Raw genomic sequence first — 21,796 nt, forward strand, 5'->3', positions numbered from 1 at the left:
ACGCCGATAATTGCAGATCGCCGGAGTTGTCGTGGAGTAATTGCGACAAATGGCCGACGGCGACAAGCACGAGTGTGAAATTAGCATATAAACAATATCCTCCGCCGCGCCCGCCACTCCATTTAAAGTGTCTTCGCCTCCCCGCAGGCTCAAGGAGGTGACGGCTTCATCCAGAGGATCAAGCGTGTGCTGTTTGACGCCAGATCCACCGTTATGGTAAGCCTCCTATTAGTCCTTTTCAACAATGAAAGGAGGTTAAGGAATCTTTCTGTCCTAATGTTGCCTCAATTAATGTGCTAGTGCATACAGTCAACTCATAAATTGAGGAGGTTAGGCTTCAGGCCTACCCGTAGTGGGTGGGTGAAAAGTCACAATGGAGATATCATGTCAAAGGATAGCTTAATCAATTGTTTTACGACTTCCACACACTTCAAACGCTTACGTCATTCACTGTATGGATGTTTTAACAATGTTACGTTACACTCAACACATATTTTGGCCGTTTCAACATTTTTGGGGTACTTTGATCAATGTTGTCAATGTTTCTTTCATGTCATCTGTATCTAACCATTTTCTGCCACTGATGATGTTACAGTCAAATCAGGTCCATAAATATTGGGACATGGACGCAATTGTCCTTAATTTGGCTTCAAACGCCACCACAATGGATTTGAAAGATAACCGAGATACTGCAGACTTTCAGCTTTACTTTGATTAGGTGAACAGTGTAGGAGTTACGTTTTTTTTTAAATGTGTCTTTGTTCAGTCCGTGTGGGTGCATTCTTATATGTTTGGGTTTTGCATGTTTTCATTGTCAAGGCAAGCTAAGGTAAGTCAAGGCAAGCTAAGGTAAGGCAAGCTAAGGTAAGTCAAGGCAAGCTAAGGTAAGTTAGGGAAAGTTAAGGTAAGTCGAGGCAAGACAAACATTACGTCAAATCACGTCGAGTTGAGTCTAGTTGAACTACGTCAAGGCACATTACGTCAAGGCAAGTCGGTACACGTTAAGTCGAGTCACATCTAGTCGAGTCGACTCGCGTCAAGTCAAGACAGGGCAAGGCAAGTCCAGCCACGTCACGTCACGTCGTCCAGTTCCCGTCGAGTCCTGTCAGGTCACGGTTGCCAGCTCACCTCATGTTTACTTCAATCCCTGTCTCATACCGTTCTTCCCTACATTAGGGTCCACCTTTCCTCAATCCTCTACGAAACCCATAACAAAGAATTTGACATTTCTGTTCCCCTTTTACCCACAAGTATGACTTCTATGTCAATGTAGTGAATAAACCTTAACAGAGCTTATTTTGCAAGTTTGCTATATTTTTAAACCGCTGTTGCCTTTACTATTTTGTTTCTCATCTCCATTAAACGTCCTGTTGCATTCAATACAAACCAGATGCTAAATTCAGCGCAGCCTACAGCCATGCTGCTACATTAAAGAAATGTAAATAAAACGGCCAATTAGCAGTAAACCTCGAATATCGACACTTTTTTTTTATTTTATTTTTTTATCCCATCTAAGCACCTTGGTAAACGCAAGCGCGATTAAACGCCTAATGACGTGTCGTCATGTATCTGTCCAAGGTGCTCGTATTGTTACTTTCTCGCAATGGTGCTTGAGTAGTTTTAGATTGTGGCACTTGAGCAAAGAGTCTCCGAGATGTTGCATCGACCGTGTTGTTCTCGCCGCGCATCTCAATACAGAGTAGGCAAGGGAGGGCGAGCTGTGACACAAGTAGAACAAATGAAGCCCCACAGTGTGTGTGTGCACTTTCCCTCTGGGAGACAAATGACGTTGGCAGGGTGGGAATATGCAAGGCAAGCAGTAAACAGGCTGAGGTGGTGCAAATGATGGAGGAGACAGTGGGGGGCTTTTCCTCAGGGTCTGTGCTTCTTTTGGGAGTAATAGTGTTTACTCTGCCACGGCCGTGAGACGACTACTTAAACATCTGGCGCAAAAGTACTGTCAAGCTCGTAAGCATTCCTCCAGGCAAAGTTTGCCGTACGACGACCGAATTGTGATGTCACCCAAAATGGTGGAAAGCAATCTGACATTATTGAGGGATTTTATTCATCCCTCCGTCATTCCGGCCATAGATGAGCGGCCGCTGTTGACATCCCAACGCACGCCTCGACAGCAGGCGAGCGCTTTAGGCCGTGCTGGGCGTTAGCCGCAGTGTTTGCCAACCTTTATTGCGCCAATGCACATATTTTACATTGGACTACTTGCTAGATTACTCATCGTGATACTATGAGTACTCAACAAATGTGAAATCTGGGCCCATGAAACAGTTATCCTCTTCTATGAATGGCAACAGGTGGAAGTTAATTTACACCCTCTGCTATCAAAGGAAAGTACATTTAATTATGTGAGTCATTTATCAGATTGACAGTATAACTGCGAGAATTTTTTTTCCTGTTGACTGTGCTCCATTGATGTATATTGTTAGCCTAATTGCATAAAAAGTCATTGGAAAGTTTTGAGAGAATAAGAAAAAACAAAACAAGAACTTCAACTATCCAATTGCCTTGATTCAACCTTGATCTGGGTGACTCATAATTTGCGTATAACACAAAATAGCATAGCATAGAATTTAGCATATAGCATAGCATATAACGTAGCATAGCACACCGTAATATAGCATAGCATAGCATAACAAAACGTAATATCCAGGCATATAACACAACACGAAAATAACAAGGACACATAAAAGGAAAATCAACAGTTCTATTTTTCAAAATAAAATCAAAATATAGGAGAACATACGCGGAATCAAACTGATGCTAGTTATCTAGTTCAGCTAGTTATCTGGAATTATTTCGGGAATTGTAGACACGCTAACTCTTGCAGATGGTTGCAAACATACATTTCAAGGACCACAATGGAAATAAGCCTTCTGGCTTTATTGTGTTTTTATCCTCGGTGATACCTGACTGAGTGATTGGAAGTATGTGTTGCGTGTTATCACCAAATAAAAATCAATCAATCAAGACAGCGTTGTGGTAATATAGACGTTTCCTTGAATTTGAGTGATGAGTGGCTCCATCTTCAATGCCTGCATCATCACCCCCGTTTTTGGAAAATTAGAAAAACAAATTAAGAGTCCAGTTGCCTACAAGTCAACCTTTGACTTACTTAATCTTCTCAAGTCATTATTTTGGAGGAGTAACATTATTCTAAATCACTATTAACGCTAACCTCAATAGCGGCACAGTAGTTGGGCGTCACTGTGTTAGTGTACCATTGCCATCACAGTCACGTCTGTCAGTTGGGATCGGTTGCTCCTCCAGTGGCCGCGACTGGAGCGAGCGAGCGAGCATATTTCTCTCTTGTCAACCCCGCCGTGATTTAAGACTCTCACCCTTCCTTTCTGCCCGTCCAGCGTGTTCCACATTAAGGCCCGCTAACTTATTAGCTGCAGGGGAGCTTTTCAAGAAGAATTGGATAAAGGCTCTCACACTTAGTACTGCCGCCGCTGCTGCTGCTTGGGGGATGTTGAAGATACGGCCTGCGACCAAAGGGTTGCGTGCCTGGTTTTCCTTCATCGGCTTAGGTTTTTCCACATAAATTGTCGTCCTCTGGCGCTTTCAAGTTATCAAATGTGCAAGGAGCAAGTGTCATTTTACTTCACTTTCTACTAGTTTGTACTTTAGCTTTAATCCCTTGAATTGCAAAAAGTATATGAGAATGGACATGCAACAGACAAGCCAGGCCTTTTCATGCCTTCCTGCCTTAAGATGAAGCAGAGAACCTTTGTTGGTCAGAGGATTCATACGTTAACTTTGCAGGGCAACGTCACTTCATCTGCATCACTCCCCACTAGGATATACTCTGTTAAAGTACCACTGATTGTCACACACGCTCTGCAGCCCATTTAGGCAGCAGAACAGCAGATTTAAGACTCACTTAATTCCTTCCCATCTAGCCTCGTCCGTAATGAAGCCCTCTCATTAACTCATTCGCTCCCAAAAACGTATAAATATGTTGTATTTTAAATATTACCAGTTTCTCAAAGACATGTATATATATGTGTGTGTGTGTGTGTATATATATATATATATATATATATATATATATATATATATATATATATATATATATATATATATATATATATATATATATATATATATATATATATATATATATATATATATATATATATATATATACACACACACACGTACGTTATGGTTTTTATGCTAGTGCATACAGAAGGCTTTGATGCAGCCACTGAACTGAATGGTTGTTACAAAAGTGGCCAGCACGTGGCAGCAGAGTGAGATCAACCAGGGCCATGTTGCAGTGAGCTGTTTTCCCCACAGTTTTAAACAGATTTCTTATTCTAATGCTAGCTGCTGCAAAACGGAAATGGATAGATGGATAATTTTTTTTTCTGATGAAAGAAGAGACTCTAATCTTTCTTTTGGTAGGTTCTATGTTTTTATAGCAATGGAATTCAATATTCTGTGGGCCTTGCAAAATGAGTCAAAATCTAGGAAAACAGCCGGGAGAGAAGGTCTGTGAAGTATTACAAACATGCGCTGATGCTTCTTTTGCAGCCCATTTAGGCAGCGAACTCATTGAGTCAAGACTCTCTGAATTTCTTCCTTTCTGTCAGTCATAATTACGTAGGCTTTCTCGCTTATTAACCACAAGGTACCTTTGAAGAATTTATTAGATATGCGCAGTTATGCTAGGTGTTAACCTAGAGATTCCACATCAGATCTTTCTTTATTGGCATGATGAATGTAACTTTGTATTCTCTTGCCCCGTCTCCCTACCCAACCGACCCAACCCGTCTTGCCCCGTCCTTTCCTTTCCCACCCGTCAGTCCGTGTTCCGCAGCTCGCCTCTATTGGGCTGCTTCCTGTTCGGCCTGCCGCTGGGCGTGATCAGCCTCATGTGCTACGGCATCTGCACGGCCGAGACGGATGATGGCTCGGATGACGTCGACACAGTCAAGCGGGAGGGTCTGACTGACGAGGAGGAGGAGGAGGAGGAGGAGGAGGAGGAAGAAGAAGAAGAGGAGGAGGATGAGGAAGACGAGCGAGAGGAGGCGGATCGACGGTCGGAGGGCCCCGAGGGCGAGGTAGCATTAGAGAAGGATCCGGAAGAGAAGAAAATGGATTAACGTAGGGCTGTATGATGGATGGATGGAATGATGGATGTGACGTGGAACTCAAAGACGCATCAATGACGCAGCTCGTGTACCTGATCTTTGCTTTTCCATCTTGCTCGCCTGATTCAAAGCCTGTCTTACCACAGACTCTCTCACCGTATTTCTCGCTCGTTATTTAAGATGGCCTTTTTGTGATTTCCGCCGGAGCGTCAAAACGGAACCCCGAATGACCAAACTATTTTTCTCCTTGTTACACCACTTTTTTTCTCCGTTTCCTCGCTTAGCCTCCAGTAGAACACAAACAGGGTGGACGTTGCCTTCAAACAAAACTGTCCGTCAACCATCCAAACGCTTCCGAAGTGCCCCAGACGGAAACACTGCCATAAATTGCAACATTTGCGCTTTTAGTTTTTTTTTTTCTGTCGTCGATTGCTGAGTTGAGAGGCGCTAGGTGACATTTGCACAGGCCCATGCGTTTAGACGGGCTCCAAGTGTACATGTCATATCCCGCATCGCATTTCCCAGCTGGATCTGTTTCCATCGCAACTCCATTATTGGCTGATGGAGCTAAGTCAGCGAGATGATTACTTCCACACGTGCAATGTGAGCATCCTGCAGGTTTACTTGCATCACGACGCGAGTCACTTTAGCAGCTAATATTAAAGGGGTGCGCAACTACAATGTGGAAAAAATATTGAGGCAACCCTTAAATGGAGATAGGAATGTGTCCCAAGACCTTTGTCCATGTAGCCTATGAGTAGACAAAAGTATTTGGACAAACCCTAATTAACTGCTATAGAGGTGTGGGTCCCAACACTTATGTCCAAGGCCTGTGTCCGAATGTGCCCCTCTACTCTCTACAAAGTGGGTATTGATTCTAATTAGTGTTGTTCCGATACCGTTACTGGTATCGGCAGAGGTGCCGATACCGCATTAAAACAGTGGTATCGGTATCGGTGACTACTCACAAGTAACATGCCTGCCGATACCATTAATTCCAAAGCTAATATAGGATTTTTGATGCAGCATCTTGTCTTGGTCGTGCACGACATTCACTGATATGTGACATGATCACTGCATGCCAATCTAAGATATCCTATTGGCCGTTGAATGATGTGAACCAATGGCAGGACAGCTTTTTCATGTTGAGGGAAAAAAAAAAAAATCTTGGGTATCGGTATGGTATCGGTATCGGCCGATACTGCAAAGCTGGGTATCGGTATCGGGGGCCAAAAAACAGTATCTGAACAACACTAATTCTAATTTCCTCAACCGATTAAATTTTGATTCACAAGAGTTCAGTTTGATTTGTTTTTTTTAATTTTTTTTCAGTTGGATTCACTTCAATCCAATATTGATTAATTATGGATCATCAAGTCTTCTTAAATATCAAGGACATGATAAAAACTCCACAAACATTAAATTCCAAATAACATTTTGCAGAGGAAGTAGCTGGTTAAACGACTTAGTGTTCACTTAACCCGTAGGCAGTATTGTGACCCGTTTTGGGCTTTTTTGGTAGTTCTGACCAAGTCATTTCAAAATAAGATGAATGAGGACAATATATATTACGCCGCTATATCGTACGGGACTATAAAGTGAATGCGGGGTTAGGGGTTAAGGGTGGGCATTCGGACACAGCCCAAGTGTGTAAGTAAACTAAAATCAAAATTGCAATGACTACACTGTGGACAAAAGTATTGGGACAGCACCGTGTCTGTTGCAGAAGTGTGTCCCATAAAATCAAATGGGTTGTATATGATCAAAATATTGGGACACCCCTTTGGTTGACTGATGTAGAAGTGGGTGAGGTCCAAGGTTTTTGTCCATGGAGTGTATGCGTGTCACACTGGACAAAAGTATTGGGACAACAAGCATCTATCTCAACAAGTCTGTTTTACTTTTTCCAACTATAAGTACAAAAATCATTGACATTTGGAGGTAATTTTTTTTTTAATGTAATATTTGGAAGGCATTTTAAGAGAACATTTTTGAAATGCTGGTCATCTTTTTTTTCTTCTTTGACTGAAAATGCAATCCTCGTTTTTCAGCATTCAGTTACATTTTAAAAGTCTTCCTCTTTGTGTATGATGACAAAAGAGCACAAAGGTCAGTTGAAACACATCTCCTCTTTCCCGTTTACAGCGGCTCTTCTATCAAAGCGGACTTGACATTATCATGTTTTTCCACTTGTTTTGAATGTTTATGCTACATAAGGGTTCCATGTGCTAAAAATAATCATTTAAAAAAAAAAAAAAAAGAAAGAAACTGCGCTCGCTTTGCCTTCTGATCTTTGTAGTTTTTTCCACATTAGACTGAAATAAATATTTCCCTTTTTTCTTGACTGACAGTCTTTTATTCCTTGCAGATTTATAATGTTTGATTGGCTTCCATGGAGACGTCCTCTTATCCAATTATGTGTTTTTATGCAGATTGTAGCAGCGATTAATTGCTTCTCTTTAATATGAGTCTTGTTTCTTCACCAACCATGTTCTATTCAGTTGTAACACTTTTCAGTTCACATTTTTGTTTTTTTGCTTTTTGTCTTTGTTGCCTCTTCTGCAAATAGCTTTCTTCGAGTTTCTGGTTGGCAAAAAGGGGCTTTTGTTTTTAAGCTTACACTGCAACTGTAAGGCTGGAGATTTTCATTCGCTTTCAAAAAAAGTTATCAAAAATGCATAGCCTTTGAGCATGATGTGGCGCGGTTAGTTTTAACATCACCATGGAAACAGACACGTTCTAATTGCAGATGTAGTTGTATATTTTTTATGGATGATTGATTCAAACTTAAAATATATATAATTACTCATAGTGAGCCCTTCAAAGGGCGTTTTCAGGCCTTTGAATGCCGACGGAAATATTTATTTGCGTGACATCCCGTATCTCTGATAATTTGATGAGAGCAACGCTAGCTGTCATGATTTGTGTTACTGTGGTGTAAATCACGAGTTCTCCTGCCTTGTTATTATAGATTGCGTTTTACCACATATACGAATCGGGTGAGGTTCACATGGTGATCGTTGCTGTTGCTAGGTCGCGGTTTTCATCTCGCCGCTTTCATCAACTATCGCTCGCGTTTAGCGCTTGTGGAGTTAGCCAACCGTACCGTACCCAATTATTATTATTATTATTATTATTATTTATTTAGTATTTTTTTTAAAAGCTTGTCTAACTGGTAGTAAGCAAAAACATATTTTAAGTTTAGCTGATTTCAGATTTTTGTTGTATTATCTGTCATTTGCCTTTTTTTTTTTTTCTTTTTTTTTTGTAATTGCAATTGTAGCTGCTAGTAGACCATATCACCATGAGTGTTTCTCAACTGTAGCTACTAGGATGCTTGAACTGCAGTTTGGGAGTTTGACAGCATTTATCAACGCTTAATTTGCAACCAACATGTTTGCCATCTGCTGCTTTTATCAGCTATGGAGACATGGAATATATCGTTGGCATCTTCTGCTGTGTGTCAACATTAGCTACTATGGCTGTTTTTTGGTTTAGCACTGACTTACATAAAATCCCACATAATTAGGGTATTGTAACAAAAACTTTACAGACCAACTGTGAAGTTTTTTTTTTTTTTTTTTTTCTCCGTAAAGCTTTTTAAATGGATTCTGTAGCATGCTGCCCACGCGTAATCAGAAAGTCTTTGCAATTAGTCGACCCTAATTATCTGGTTTGTGAAAAAAATAAATAAAAATGAAGCTATGAATTAATCTCAAGATGAATGCATGTTGCTAATGGGTGCTTTTAAAAGAAGCAATAACAAGGCTGTGGGCCTGTTGTTGTTTGTGGGGAGCGACAGTAACGGCCCCCTCTGGGCTCACTGATAACATGAACCTTATCGCTAGTCACCAAGCAAAAAAGCTCTTTGTTTGCGTTATTGTTCCCAAGAGACTACACGGGGGGGGGGGGGGGCCTTTCACAACTGCTTATTTTAGTGCGACCATGTTGGCTTTAATTTAGGGCACAACAATCCCTATATTTGTTAAGTCTGTAAAAATAAAAAAGTAGGTTGAAATGTTTTTTTGTTTTTCAGTAATATAATCATCTTGGAGGTTAAATGTTTACTCTACTTACTTTAGAACCGATGCGTTTTTTTTTTGTTTTTTGTTTTTTTTTTTGAAAGAAGGAACACAGGGTCAGATACAACAGATACAATGAAAACAGCAGAGGCTCCAGAGTTGAACCCTGTGGAACACCACAAGTTCCTTTATACACGCAAATTCATATAGCACACATTTTCTTTTTTCTTTTTGACATAGTTAATGTGAAGGATTTACAATAATAAAGAATCGCATGACGTACCAACACAACAGTCACAAGTTGATTACTGAGCGAACCACTTTTGTTGCATGATCACCTGCAGCCAATGATGGCCAAATGGGGCCTATCATCACGAATCATTTGTGTCTCGACCACCGCCAAACACCTGAGACTGACTGACCGAACCCCTGGGGTTCAGTCGAACCCAGGTTAAGGACGACTGACCTAACTGAACCACAGCGTGAAGAAGAAACTGGCCTAAGTTTGACTCTTCTGGTCGGTTATTTTGAACGGAACCCTCCCTACCAAAGTCGAACACTCATCCCTCCCAGTATGTTGTGCTGCTTTGAATTCCCTAATCCATACGCCTGCGTGGCCGGGAGAGATAAACACGCCGGCTTCTCGATTGCTTGCGCCGCCGCAGCCAAAGCGCCGTTGTCTTGGCCGACAGACCCAGCATCCGCCCCCGTACACCACGCTGCGTCCAGATCCCCAAACCTGTTCACAAGGTTCCCGCCGCGTTATCACTCCTGACTGATTGGCACAACGCCTTACAGCACACGCACACACACGCTATATTAGCATTAACGACTTGTTTGTGTGTCACAGTGTTGCATCTATGAGCTGTGAAATCGTAATAATGAGAGAGCGCGTCTCGCCCGCAGTTTAGCTTGCACCAAGCGGGTCATAGCAGGTCTTCGTCCTTTTCCTGTTCACCTCAATGTGTTTATCTCCTAGTTCTGCTCGGAGTTGGGATGGTAAAACGTAGGATAGTTCTGGTTGGAAATTTTGGGTCACTATAATATAAGCAATAAAATGTGGACCAAACTGAATCGAACCAAACCTCAAAGTGGAAATGGGGCTGAAGGGATACCAGATGTGGTACAGTTACACTGATTATGTATATATTACCGGATAGCCGATAGCCTATACACGCCCGTGCAAGCGGTTGTAGCCACAGCGCGACCACCTTACTCCTCCCATTTAATTTTGGTTGGCGGGGTGATCGCTATTTTTTAACAAGTAGACGGTATGTACTAATTTGAATTCCCCTTGCTCAGTTCCTTAGACCCCAATATTAGATTTGGCAGAGGCATCTTTTGTTGAATTAGTTATAATTCTTTAATAAAAAAGTTTCCTCCTGTAAACATCAAGTATATAATTTATAAATGTTTATACAAATTTAAAACATCATAAATCATCATCATCATATATATATATATGTATATATATGTGTATATTTGTATATATATGTGTGTATATATATATATATATATATGTGTATATTTGTATATATATGTGTATATATATTTATATATATATATATATATATATATATGTATATATAATATAAACAGAAATTTTGTTTTTTTTTACCATAACGAAAAAGTACAGTTCAGCTATGTTAGGATATGTAATAGTCCTATGTAACAATGGAGACAGAGCGGAACCAGACCAAAGCAATCAATCAAGTATTTAGGGATACTACAATGCAGACACGCTACGTACAGAGCTTAAGTGTGAATTGTTTCTTTCTTTGGGACACTTTGGAAATGTGACAAAATGCAGACTGAAACAGTTCACTAACACAAATCATTCCTTGCAATAAATTGCTTTTTGATTACTGATATCACCAGTACTATTGCTCTCCTACTTAAAATCTTCTCTCTCCATTCTTCTTGGCATCTCATTCATTTCAGGAATAAATCCGCAAAAGCCCAATTGCTCATTTCATCGTCATCCAGTCTGTTTGTGACTTGTGCAATGTTTACGACGGCGACACGCTGACACGCGTCATTCAGCATCGAATGCAAGCGGCCCATGTCAAACGGAATGAATGTGCGAGCCGGCACTTTACAAATGTGAGTTTTTATTGCCTATTTTCTGCTCCCACTGCAGAGAATACAAGCAATGAATAAAACATTTGCCAATAAGCATATATATGGATTTAAATATTACACCATGAATATGCCTCAGATCCCTCTTGAGATTCCCCCCAGGTTTCACTTTTTATTTACCCATTATTCTGTAACCACGAGCCATTATCACCTTATAACCGTCATGCTTACCTCCCATTTCACCCATTCTGCTGTCTGCAAAGGGGCCAAATTTGACGGCTGCCTTTCCGAAGAGCAAGCTCGAGGGTAGACTAATTGCTCCGACGCAAACCAGGAGGAAGCCACTGACCCTCAAATTGGGAATTTTGTGCCCTCCAAGTGCTCTTGGCAGCTTCGATCATCCGAGAAGAGAAACCATCGTGAGGTTTTTCCGCCCGTTTGCATGGACACGCAAACCCCGGTGCCTCATGACCACAGTTGGGCGCTATGAGTTTTTCATGAGCCAGCTGACCACCGCTATCTCCTTCTCAAATCTCTCTGCCTGCTCCCATAAAAATAAGTTGTGGGGGTAAGTAACGTGCAAACATTGTCACCTTATTTGAGCTGTTTCTGCGCCATGTCATATTTTCCATATGAAAAAAGGCGAGTTGTGAAGCGATGCACCACAGAGAATCCGCTGGAGAGGGCAAGTAGCCTCCAGCTCGCCAGGCTCCCGCTGCGAGAGGCGGACGGGAAAAGACGGAAATTGGGATTTGCCAAAGACCAAATGATGTTAAAAAGAATGCCTCATGTCTTAAACATCTGACATTGGAATTCGCTTTTCTAGTGTGCTCGCCCAAATGCAAAACCTGCATTTTGCATATCCTCCAACGGCAAGATTCAAGTGACACGTTTTATTAGCAGTTTCAAAATGTTAGCATCATTGTACTTTGTTTTAAATTTTACATTGTGAGCGAGAGATCGATTATGTGTATTCTATGAGAGGGTGTTCTGTCAGAATATGTCATCTTCTTCCACTTTATCATTGCTTGTTGTTGATAATATATTACACCCAGTGGTGTAAATATCGGGCAAGAGATTGTGGAGAAGATTCCCAAAAATGTCGATGCAGGGAGGAAAGAATTTAGGTCACTATTGATTAGCACACGCTGGCTTCACTCTCGCCTCCGTGTCATTGCCAGGCTTTCTGTTATTTTATGATTTATTTATTTTTTATTTTTTGTGAGTGCTGACCGATCAATAGGAAGGTCGCTTTGTGTAAGTCTCGGTGGCATCGGGCCTCCCCTGCAGGGCTGACGTTAGGTCACACCAAAGCTCCCGCCGAAAGGTCGAAGCAATGAGTGGAATCAATGGAGCGGGAAATGTCAACTAATATGGCCGCCAATGGACACCTACTAGGCTACAAATACTGTACAGCCAGTGCCCTGACTCACAAGTGTTCCATCAAAACAGTTTTTTGAGTTACGAATTGTGTGAATTTTTTTAGCCTTGTATTGTAAGCCGCAATTTGAGTTGTGAGCTAGCTTCAGATCTACAAGTAAAGTGGGGGGGAAATAACAATGGAACAATTAGGGAACTGTAATGCCCTGGCATGTGGGCAAGGAAAACCAGAATCATCGATTTATCAAATCAAAATGCAAAATGAGAACGCTCAAGGAGCTGCTGTTAGCTACAACTCACACCCAGATGATCACACTGAAATAACTGGACTCACAGACTCCAGTTCAAGATGCCACTTACTCGGCCATACCCTGAAAGATACGCACCCAAACACAAATTACACTGTAATTACACTTCATGAAAGTGTTAACATTATTTGTCTTTGCCACAAAAGCTGAACTAGAACAGATTAATATTTATTATTGATAAACTAGTAAATGAGTTACGAGTTTGGTCCCATAAGTCAAGGCACACCACTGTAGTTGACTATTTGTTGAAACTGAATGTCTTGTCTTGTTGGCATTGTTTTTCTCTGACGCGACAACTTGGCTCTTCTCATCGTCTGAATAATTACAGAACATTCTGGCTTTTACTGTTAATCTTTTTTTTGGGGGGGGGGGGGGACTTGGCAAGTCAACGAGCTGATTAATTACCAAACGGTCTCATTATAATCCTTTTGAAATGAGGACTAATCCGGGTAAGCATACTTTTATATGAAACCAATTTTTTGGTCTTTATTGCAGATTAAACGAAATAAATTTAGCTTAATGCATTAGTTATAGTTGGTTAGTGTAATGTAGGTCTATTAGACGTAAATGTTAACGAGCTTGAGAAGCTAACTAACTTTGCATAGTCACAAAGTGAGACTAACCACTTAATCATTCACTGCCTTTGACAAGTATACTTGTCAATTGTATTTTTTAGAGCGGTGCTAAATGGGGGTGAATCTGAGCACGCTCCACTGTAAATATCAAACTTGGAAACAACTTTACTGATGCCCAACCACCGGTAGATGACATCATTGCCCCATTTTATAGGAAATAAACACAGTTTCAGAGTCCATGGGAGAAATGGCTGTATTTTGGCAAACCTACATTTTTCTGCTGTCAATTATAAAAGAACGGGACGGGTCAAAAAGTAGGGAGTCTATTCTGTTATTTGGTAGATTCGGTTTATATATAATTATTGAATGGAATATCACGTGAGTATTGGAAATGTAAAAATTTTCTATAATGACTGGCAGTGAATGAGTTAAGATACTATCTACTAGTAGCATCTTTAGGAAACAAAATGTAGCTTTTCTCATCTTAAAGGGATCGTTCGGCTTTTTTAACATGAATCTCAATTTCATCCTCACCTCCCGTGTGTGCGATCAGCACTGACTTACCCCAGCCAGCTAGCTGACACTTCCGCCGAAAAGGCAAACAACTTCAGGCGGAAGTATCAGCTAGCTGGCTGCAGTGCGTCGGTTAGCGCTCTACATGGCGCCGCGCAGTGATACGAACGAACAGAAAAGTAGTGGCTGGCGGTAATGGCGTCTGACTTTATTCAGGAAAGAGTATTGTGATGGAAATGTATCACGCTTTTGAAAACAAATAGTTTTTTGAAGAAAAACGCTTTATTTCTGAGACCCCAGCCAGCTTGCTGGACTATTTTCCTCTCGTCCAACGCCGAACCAGAACGCGTGTCACAGAACGCTGTCAGGGGTAAGTCAGTGCTGATCGCACACACGGGAGGTGAGGATCAAATTGAGATTCATGTTAAAAAATCCCAACGATCCCTTTAAAATCGTTAAATGATGGCTGGATACTAAGCTATTTGGTAATTAATAGTACTAATAACTACTTTGAGGAGAGAGAGCGACAGATGGCTTAATCACTTAGAAGGATAGCATGTTTTCTGATAAGCCAACGAATAACTACTACCAGAAACTACTAGCAAAATAGTATCAGAACAGAACTATTTAGTAGGTCATAGTTTTAGTCTATTAACTTGCTTGTTGAGCTAGAAAGGTGGCTAGGTACTTATTAGATAACTAATACTAGTACTAGCAAAATAATAGCAAGCAAACTGGTTAGTTTAATTTACTACTTCACAGAAATAACTACCGGTAACTGCAAAGATGGATACGATGTACATGCTAACTAGCTGGGTAGCTGAGACTATTGTTGAAAAAAGAAGCTTGATGAAGTACTTTGTGTTAACAGATATTGTATTCGTACTATCTGAGCTACTATTACTCTCATCTATTACTAGCTAACTAACTAGCTGAGACAATTGCTAGATGGGCTAACTAGCTTGCTTAGATAAATGGTACATAGCTTTATCAATGTTGAGTTATTTTACAGGGAAGTGATTTGTAATATGAGTTTAGTAGTTAATGTGTATAGAAAACTATATATTAGCGTGTGGCACAGCTAACAAGGGTACCTAATGAAGTGTCCAGTGGTGTTCGATATATATGAGGTCAAGAGTAGTGCAGCGTGTGGGGACTCTCAGCGCACCCGCGGCTCAGGTGTTGTTGAGAGCGATAACAGGTGATTACGGACACATCGACAACCTGCAGCCACCTGGGACACCACTCGGGGTCCGGGTGCCGCTCACTCGCATCGATCGCCAGCACCAGGCCTCCTCACACTCATTAGCTGTATTACTCGCCACACCGCAAGGGGCCCCCGGCCGGTGGATTGCGTCGGTGGTGTGGGTTTTTTCCGAGGCCAAGGAGCACCTCCGGCAGATTAGCGGGAAGTGCGGCCTGAAAAGTCTGTTTACCAGTCTCGCGGCCAGCTGGTTAAGTGCAGTGCAAATGAGAAAGTCAGCTGCAAGAGTCTTTGCCTGAGGACGTATTGTGTAGCGGCAATACAAATAACAACCCAAGTGCTGTTATTTTCTCTGATAGAATGAGCGAATCTCAAATTTATGTACCAAGTTATACCAAGCTCCTCTCTTGTTCTACTTTTAAAGAAAGCAACTTCCAGCTTACAGATCCTCTTGCCTCTGCAATTGTTTCATGTTCTTGTCAGTTGACTTGACCAATGTATGGGTTAAGCTGGCTTTTGGGGCACCCATAACTCCTTCCCGTTTTCTGTCATCTGATTTCCTCCTAATTACGACACATGCAGCGTCGGGGATCGTCAAAGTAAACACGGGTTGTCATCCAGCACTTCAATTGATCTCGTTTCTCGGAACAACTCAGCCTGTTTTTATAAGATTACATTTTTGCCTCAAGCTCTTGAAGAAAACCCAGGTTTTCATTCCGGTGGTTCAAGGTTCACACGGCTTCACAACTGGACCTCACAACCACACACAATGACTTGTGGGATCACGCCTAAAAGAATGCCTGCGGTTGTGAATAAAGAAGATAACTTATGAGAAGTTTTGAGGCTTCAATTTGGTTTGTGGAAATAAAACGACTTCTCCCCCTGTCCTCATACTCGCACTGTAAATAGCATCCAGTATTGCGAGGTTCAGTCGGATAGATTTAGGCAAGCAAGGCTGGATGCGCCTCATTGCCGACAAACGGGATATGATTCATGCGTTTTCAGCCTGTAGTTTTGGTCTGTTTATGACAGCTATGTTATGGTCAAATGAACAATGTTTAGGTGAATCCCCGTTTGCAGTATTTACAATATTGTCCTATTCTTGACAGTGAGGCAATGACAGCAGAATATTTTTCTCTTCTCTGTATGCATCATCATAGCAATGTTATACTAAAAAACCATCCCCAAAAAACATTCTCTTGTCCTCTAATCAGGCCTCTTCCAAATGTGGATACGAATAAAATACTTACTGTAAATCTACCAGATTGGATATACGCCGACAATGCAAGTTCAACTTCCTCAAAATAGGCCGTCAGGCACGCACTTACTCCAAGCACACAGATAGTAAGTATAACCCAGACATTCTCATGTTGAATAAAAATTTGCATCAACGTTCCACTCTTAGATGCAGCCCTTGAGGGAAAAGTCATCAGGAAGAGAACGAAGGAACTCTTGTGTCCTTTGCATCTCAGGTGTTCATGCATGTGATTACAAGGCAGCGTTCACAATCCCTGTTAAAAAGTAGCTCCGTCTCATCCCCAGAGATGTACCGGCGCTTCTTTAGAAGCGCCATGGATCATTTCGCCGCACCGCTTGCTCCCGCTGCGTTTCTCAACAAACGTCTGACATTTGCACGTTCACTGCTGCACTTTGTACTTTTGTCAAAACACTACCTTTGACTTTGACAAATACTTTAGTCTGAGGGCACCTGAAAGGGCTGACGTGCGGAAGAAGGCGACCTCCAAAAATAGCCTGCTTATTTTCGTACCTGGCGTTGAGTTTCTGATACGGTTCGCCTTCATGTTTCCCTCCGCGGTTAGCATGAAACGCGTTGCGGTCTTGTCTCCGAGAGCAAACGTATTTGAATGTCAGTCTGACAAATGTCGCGGCGTCTCGTCGGGAAAGATGAATGCAGCGGTCGGCTCTGTGGCATCATCTTCCTGTCAAAACAGTTTCGCCTCCTTTTAGAGGTGCAAATGCGTCAATCAAACGCAGAACTGTAGCTCGGAATCCACTTAGGGACCGTCTCGCTTTGGAGCACTTGAGTACACAAAAGTTTCATCGTCTCTTCATTGACCCATGTCATACCTCCTACGCAAGGGATATTGGTCGCACAATTTCCCCTAATACCAACCAATAAAAACAAGCGATAAAGTCCTAAATTGTCTCTGTAAACACTGTCAAACAACAGTTTTCTGAAACTAGGACTTTTGCAGCTTCTTCATTAAACACATTTTGTAACATCCGGCCATTATTCTCACTTTGATAGCAGTTAGATATGTCCGCACTTTCCTCTTTAAAGACATTAAAGTATTCACTGATAAACTGTGTGGCGTAGTCCCTTCAGTGTGTCTTGGGTCCCACCCGGAGTACCTCTCTTATTAAAGCCCCTTGGGTCACATTTGAGATATCTACCCTAACCAACTTAATTGGCTCCTCTCCCAGCTGAAGGAGATCCTTCCAGCCACCCGTCGGACACTTGCGTTCCGTTCGCTATCTTGTCCCTTTGGTCACTATCGTACCGTGAACTTGTGACCATAGATGAGGGTCGCAGTATATTTGGACTACAAACTCTCCAGCCGCTTGAGGACTTCTGCTGCCAAGCTAGACATGTCTGGAGTTCCTCCCCAGGCGTCCAGGTGGCATCCAAGATATATGCCTCACTTCACGCTTAGCAGTGTGTAAAATCCCTCCTGGATGACGGAATTCACTAAATCATTGGTTCTCAAACTTTTGGTCCAGCGAGGAAATTTTCTTCATAATACTACAGATTCCTATCTACCACATTCTTCATCTCATCTTCCAGGCTTGCTGTTAAGCATAACTACCATATGCACGCCTAAATGCCATGGGACGTTTCAACCTAAATATTCATGGCCTGTTTAAAAGGGAATAATTTGTCCGAGTTAAATATTTATCATTTTCACTGACCCCTTTTTTAGAACCACTAAACCAACGGGCACCATACAGCTGCTTGATCTTGTCCTCCCAGTCACCAGCCACAGCTCGAGATTGTCAGTGATAACTTTGCATCAATTCTGCCTCACTGCTACACAATTACTGCTTTCCACAGTTCTGTTGGTAGCGAAACAAGAGCTTTAAGGTCAGGCAAAGTTTAGGCTCAAGTCATGGTTAAGTTTGGAGAAATGTGACGGTCTCTTGCCTCTTTAAGGCCGTCTTCGGCCTTGAGCCAAGTATTTTTCTTTGTCAAGACTGCTTGACCTTTTCACATGAGTGAACTTTTCTTTCCCCCGCTGAAAAGCTGATTATAAGGAGGCGGGCCTGTAAACACAAGCCAATCCGAGGCATCCGTAATGCATCCCAACATCGAAAATGAAATCCTCCCGCAGGGCACTGACACTAAGAATAGAGCAGAGTCATTCAACTTGTGAAATGTATACTTATACTTATGTTCTGGGATTTTTAATGAGGGGAGGAGAAGGAGTAGGTGGCATTTTTAGGATTCCAGGGTAGTAGCTAATGTTTCTTTTCCATGTAAGAGGCACATTGAAGTAGTTCACACTGAACATGTGTGGGAGGACATCTTTAATGTTAGCTGGCCTGAGTCATGGTTGCAATAATAAGCAGGTTGTTAAGGCTAGAGGTGGATCACCAGCATGGGTTCTAAAAATAAAAAAGGGCCACTCTGGGGAATGAGAAGCATATTTCCCCAAGACAAAGGTGTTTGTTTACACCCATACCTCCTTCCCACCAGCTATCATCCGATTTCCTCCTAATTACGACACACGCCAGAGGGCATCTTCAGCGTAAACACGGGTTGTCATCCAGCAATTAAATTTATCTCGTTTCTCGGAACAACTCAGGCGTGCTTTTATCTGATTAAATCTTTGCCTCATAGTGCATGAAGGAAAACCCGGGTTTTTATTCCGGTGGTTCAAGGTTCACACGGTTTTTCAACTTGACCTCACGCCCACCCACAACGCCTTGTGGGATCACGGTTAAAAAGAATGCCTGCGGTTGTGAATAAAGAAGGCGGCTCATGAAAAGTTTTAAGGCGTCAAATTGGTTGGTGGAAATAAAACAACTTCTTCCCGTGTCCTCATATGGCACTGTAAATAGCGAGGTTCAATAGGACAGATTTAGGCCGGCAATGTGGTGACCAAAATATACTGATATACGGTCTATATCGTAGATTTTCGCCTACAGCGAGTAAGGCTGGGACATATCCCTCATGATAAACAGGTTTGACTGTACTTTCCAAGTCACACTTTCTACCTGCTTATGCATTCAAAACACATAAAGCTCGGCTGTAAAAGTGAATCTTGTCACAAAGAGGGCCAACTTTCTCCCAGTACGCTGCGTGACAGCTACCCTCTCTTCACGTCTGCCCTTTCTTGCTCCAAGTGTCGCCGCGACGGTAGCAATTTCCTGGATATTTGATGTCAGGCGCTAAAGCTCCCACTCCCTTGCTGCTTTTATCCCCAGCGACAATCATTTCACCCCCATCCCCGTTGTGCGGGACGTTGGCAGGTAGCGAGGTACCAGCCTGATTGGTGTCTGGTGTCATTAAGAACTTGCACATCGGCATGGCTGACATTTAGGAACTACACAATGTCACATTGATAACGTCTCTTGGGGTGACACAAAATAAACGCTTAGCTATTCTTCTTTAAAACAACACTTTGACGTTGACTGGGACACGTGGGAATTGTTTTTTTTTTTTTTTTCCTTCTTCTTCTTCAAGAGTCTTTAATTTAAAAATGTATTGTAGCCAAGGTGGAAAACTAAATTCAGGAGCAGGTTATTGATTTAAGCTGTTTTAATTTGATGGCTTTGGCTCATCATATTAGCTTGCTGTCGTAGCATATGCAGGTGGAGTAAAAATGCTTGTAATACTGACAGACCTGCTATTGTTAAAGTTGATAGCAACACGTGAATTGTGATGTTTTTGCATCTATCTACTGTTGAAAAAACTTCCAATACTAACTAGCGTATGTTGGGCTAATCTATGAACACTCGTGATGAGGTTGCCTCACGAAATAGCCTCTTAAGTGGGGAGATGCATGTGAGAATTGCGATGTTCCCGTAAGCGGTTTTAGATGGAAAACTTTAATGCGAGTGTCTATTGTTTAAAAACATATCATTGTACAAGTACAAGTTATTTTAAATGTATGAATTCCATGTAGGAGCAATGTAATTGATTTAGGCTCCTTTTAACATGGATCAGCTCATATTAGCTAGCCATCTTAGCATGCACTCTTGGTGTAAAAATGCACAGAATGCTGACAAAATGCACACTCTCATTCGACTTGGCAGCTTTTCGTAAGAATAATAATGTTTTTGGGAGGAAACAAACTTGCTTGCTTTTTGTATGTCAAATTTATCTTTGGAAAAGCAAAAACACTAAGCTTCATTTTTCATCATGCTGACAGAACTTGACTTCTTACCCGACTTTCTTAAATATGAGAAATAATTACACACCTTGTGGTGTCAATAAGCTTGATGATCGATGAGCCTTAGGAAAAAAGAAAACATCAAAAATCAAATTATCTGTAGTACTTTTCATTTTAGATCATAATAAAAACAAAGAGCAACTCTGCTTTGTGGTTGTGGTGTTTTCTTTTTTTAAATTCCAATGAGGCTCCATGAGGCTCTGGCTGGATGATTTTAGAGCATCCCAGGGGCAGCAGGATACTTCCATCCCTATGCTCCATAAACTGCGAGAGCGTACTAATGACAATGTACAGTCCCCAGAGAGACTTCCTTAGCTTTTGAGCCATCATTTCTTTATCATTATGACAGGCTTCCTTTCTTCATTAATGGAATGACTTTCCAAAATGTCCAAGGTCAGGACATGAAGTTGGCCTTAGATTGAGTTTAAGGGCTTCAAAATGCCAGCCAACACGATTTTACAGCTCAAATATCTCACTATTATTAGCAGTCGCTCTCTATTAAAGTTATCCAGGCAATTCTGAGAGACGAAGGCTGATTAATGGACCTCATCATTGGCCAGAAACGGTTGTTGGCTTTGGAGAGAGGGATTTTTGCTCATTAGGCTCATGCGTTCATCACGGATGGCTGTGAAACGTACTCGGAATGTCAAACATTGGAACGCCGGCACACACGTATTCTGTTAAAGTGGTCAACTTTTTTAATGTGGTCCTCAAGCCATTTGCCTTCAATTGTGCTCTTTTAGGGTCTTAACTCTCCTTGTCAAATTGACCCATGCACAGAAAAAAAATGAACAGTTCTCCGCCTGACCTTATTTTTGTTCTTTTGTTTTTATTTTCTTGTTTTTGAATATCCCATTTACCTGTATAATTACTATTTGTAGCACGTCAACAATCACAAATGTTCAACCTGTTGCACCATGCTGTGCCTCTCACATGTCAGTTTTTTGGTACCACGGCAAACATTGAATCATCTGTTCAGATGTTAAAAATGCCTTTGCATTACAAGAAGAACATTTCTTAAATCTTTTCTAAATAGCAAGACAATTATTTTTTTGTTCTTTATGAAATGAGCCACATTGTTGCATTTTTCTTCCTGTGGCTGGAACATCCGTTATTCATGAGTATTCCTCGTTACCCGAGCACGAGGCTCCCCGCTGGGAAGCCTCGTGCCAAGGTGCGCCCCG

At 41.6% G+C, this 21,796-nt stretch overlaps 1 protein-coding gene across 1 annotated transcript in view; it reads left to right on the forward strand.

The window, feature by feature from the left end:
- tmx3b (thioredoxin related transmembrane protein 3b) overlaps positions 1–7,461 on the forward strand; it is a 32,585-nt gene extending 25,124 nt beyond the window's left edge. Inside the window, exons 15-16 of the mRNA XM_077509073.1 lie at positions 148–216; positions 4,830–7,461. Of these exons, the coding sequence (XP_077365199.1) occupies positions 148–216; positions 4,830–5,129 (369 nt within the window). The 3' untranslated portion in view covers positions 5,130–7,461. The remainder of the gene's footprint in view (positions 1–147; positions 217–4,829) is intronic.
- The last annotated feature ends 14,335 nt before the right edge of the window (positions 7,462–21,796 follow it).

Source organism: Festucalex cinctus, chromosome 20, assembly GCF_051991245.1.
Source record: "Festucalex cinctus isolate MCC-2025b chromosome 20, RoL_Fcin_1.0, whole genome shotgun sequence".
Lineage (NCBI taxonomy): Eukaryota > Metazoa > Chordata > Actinopteri > Syngnathiformes > Syngnathidae > Festucalex > Festucalex cinctus.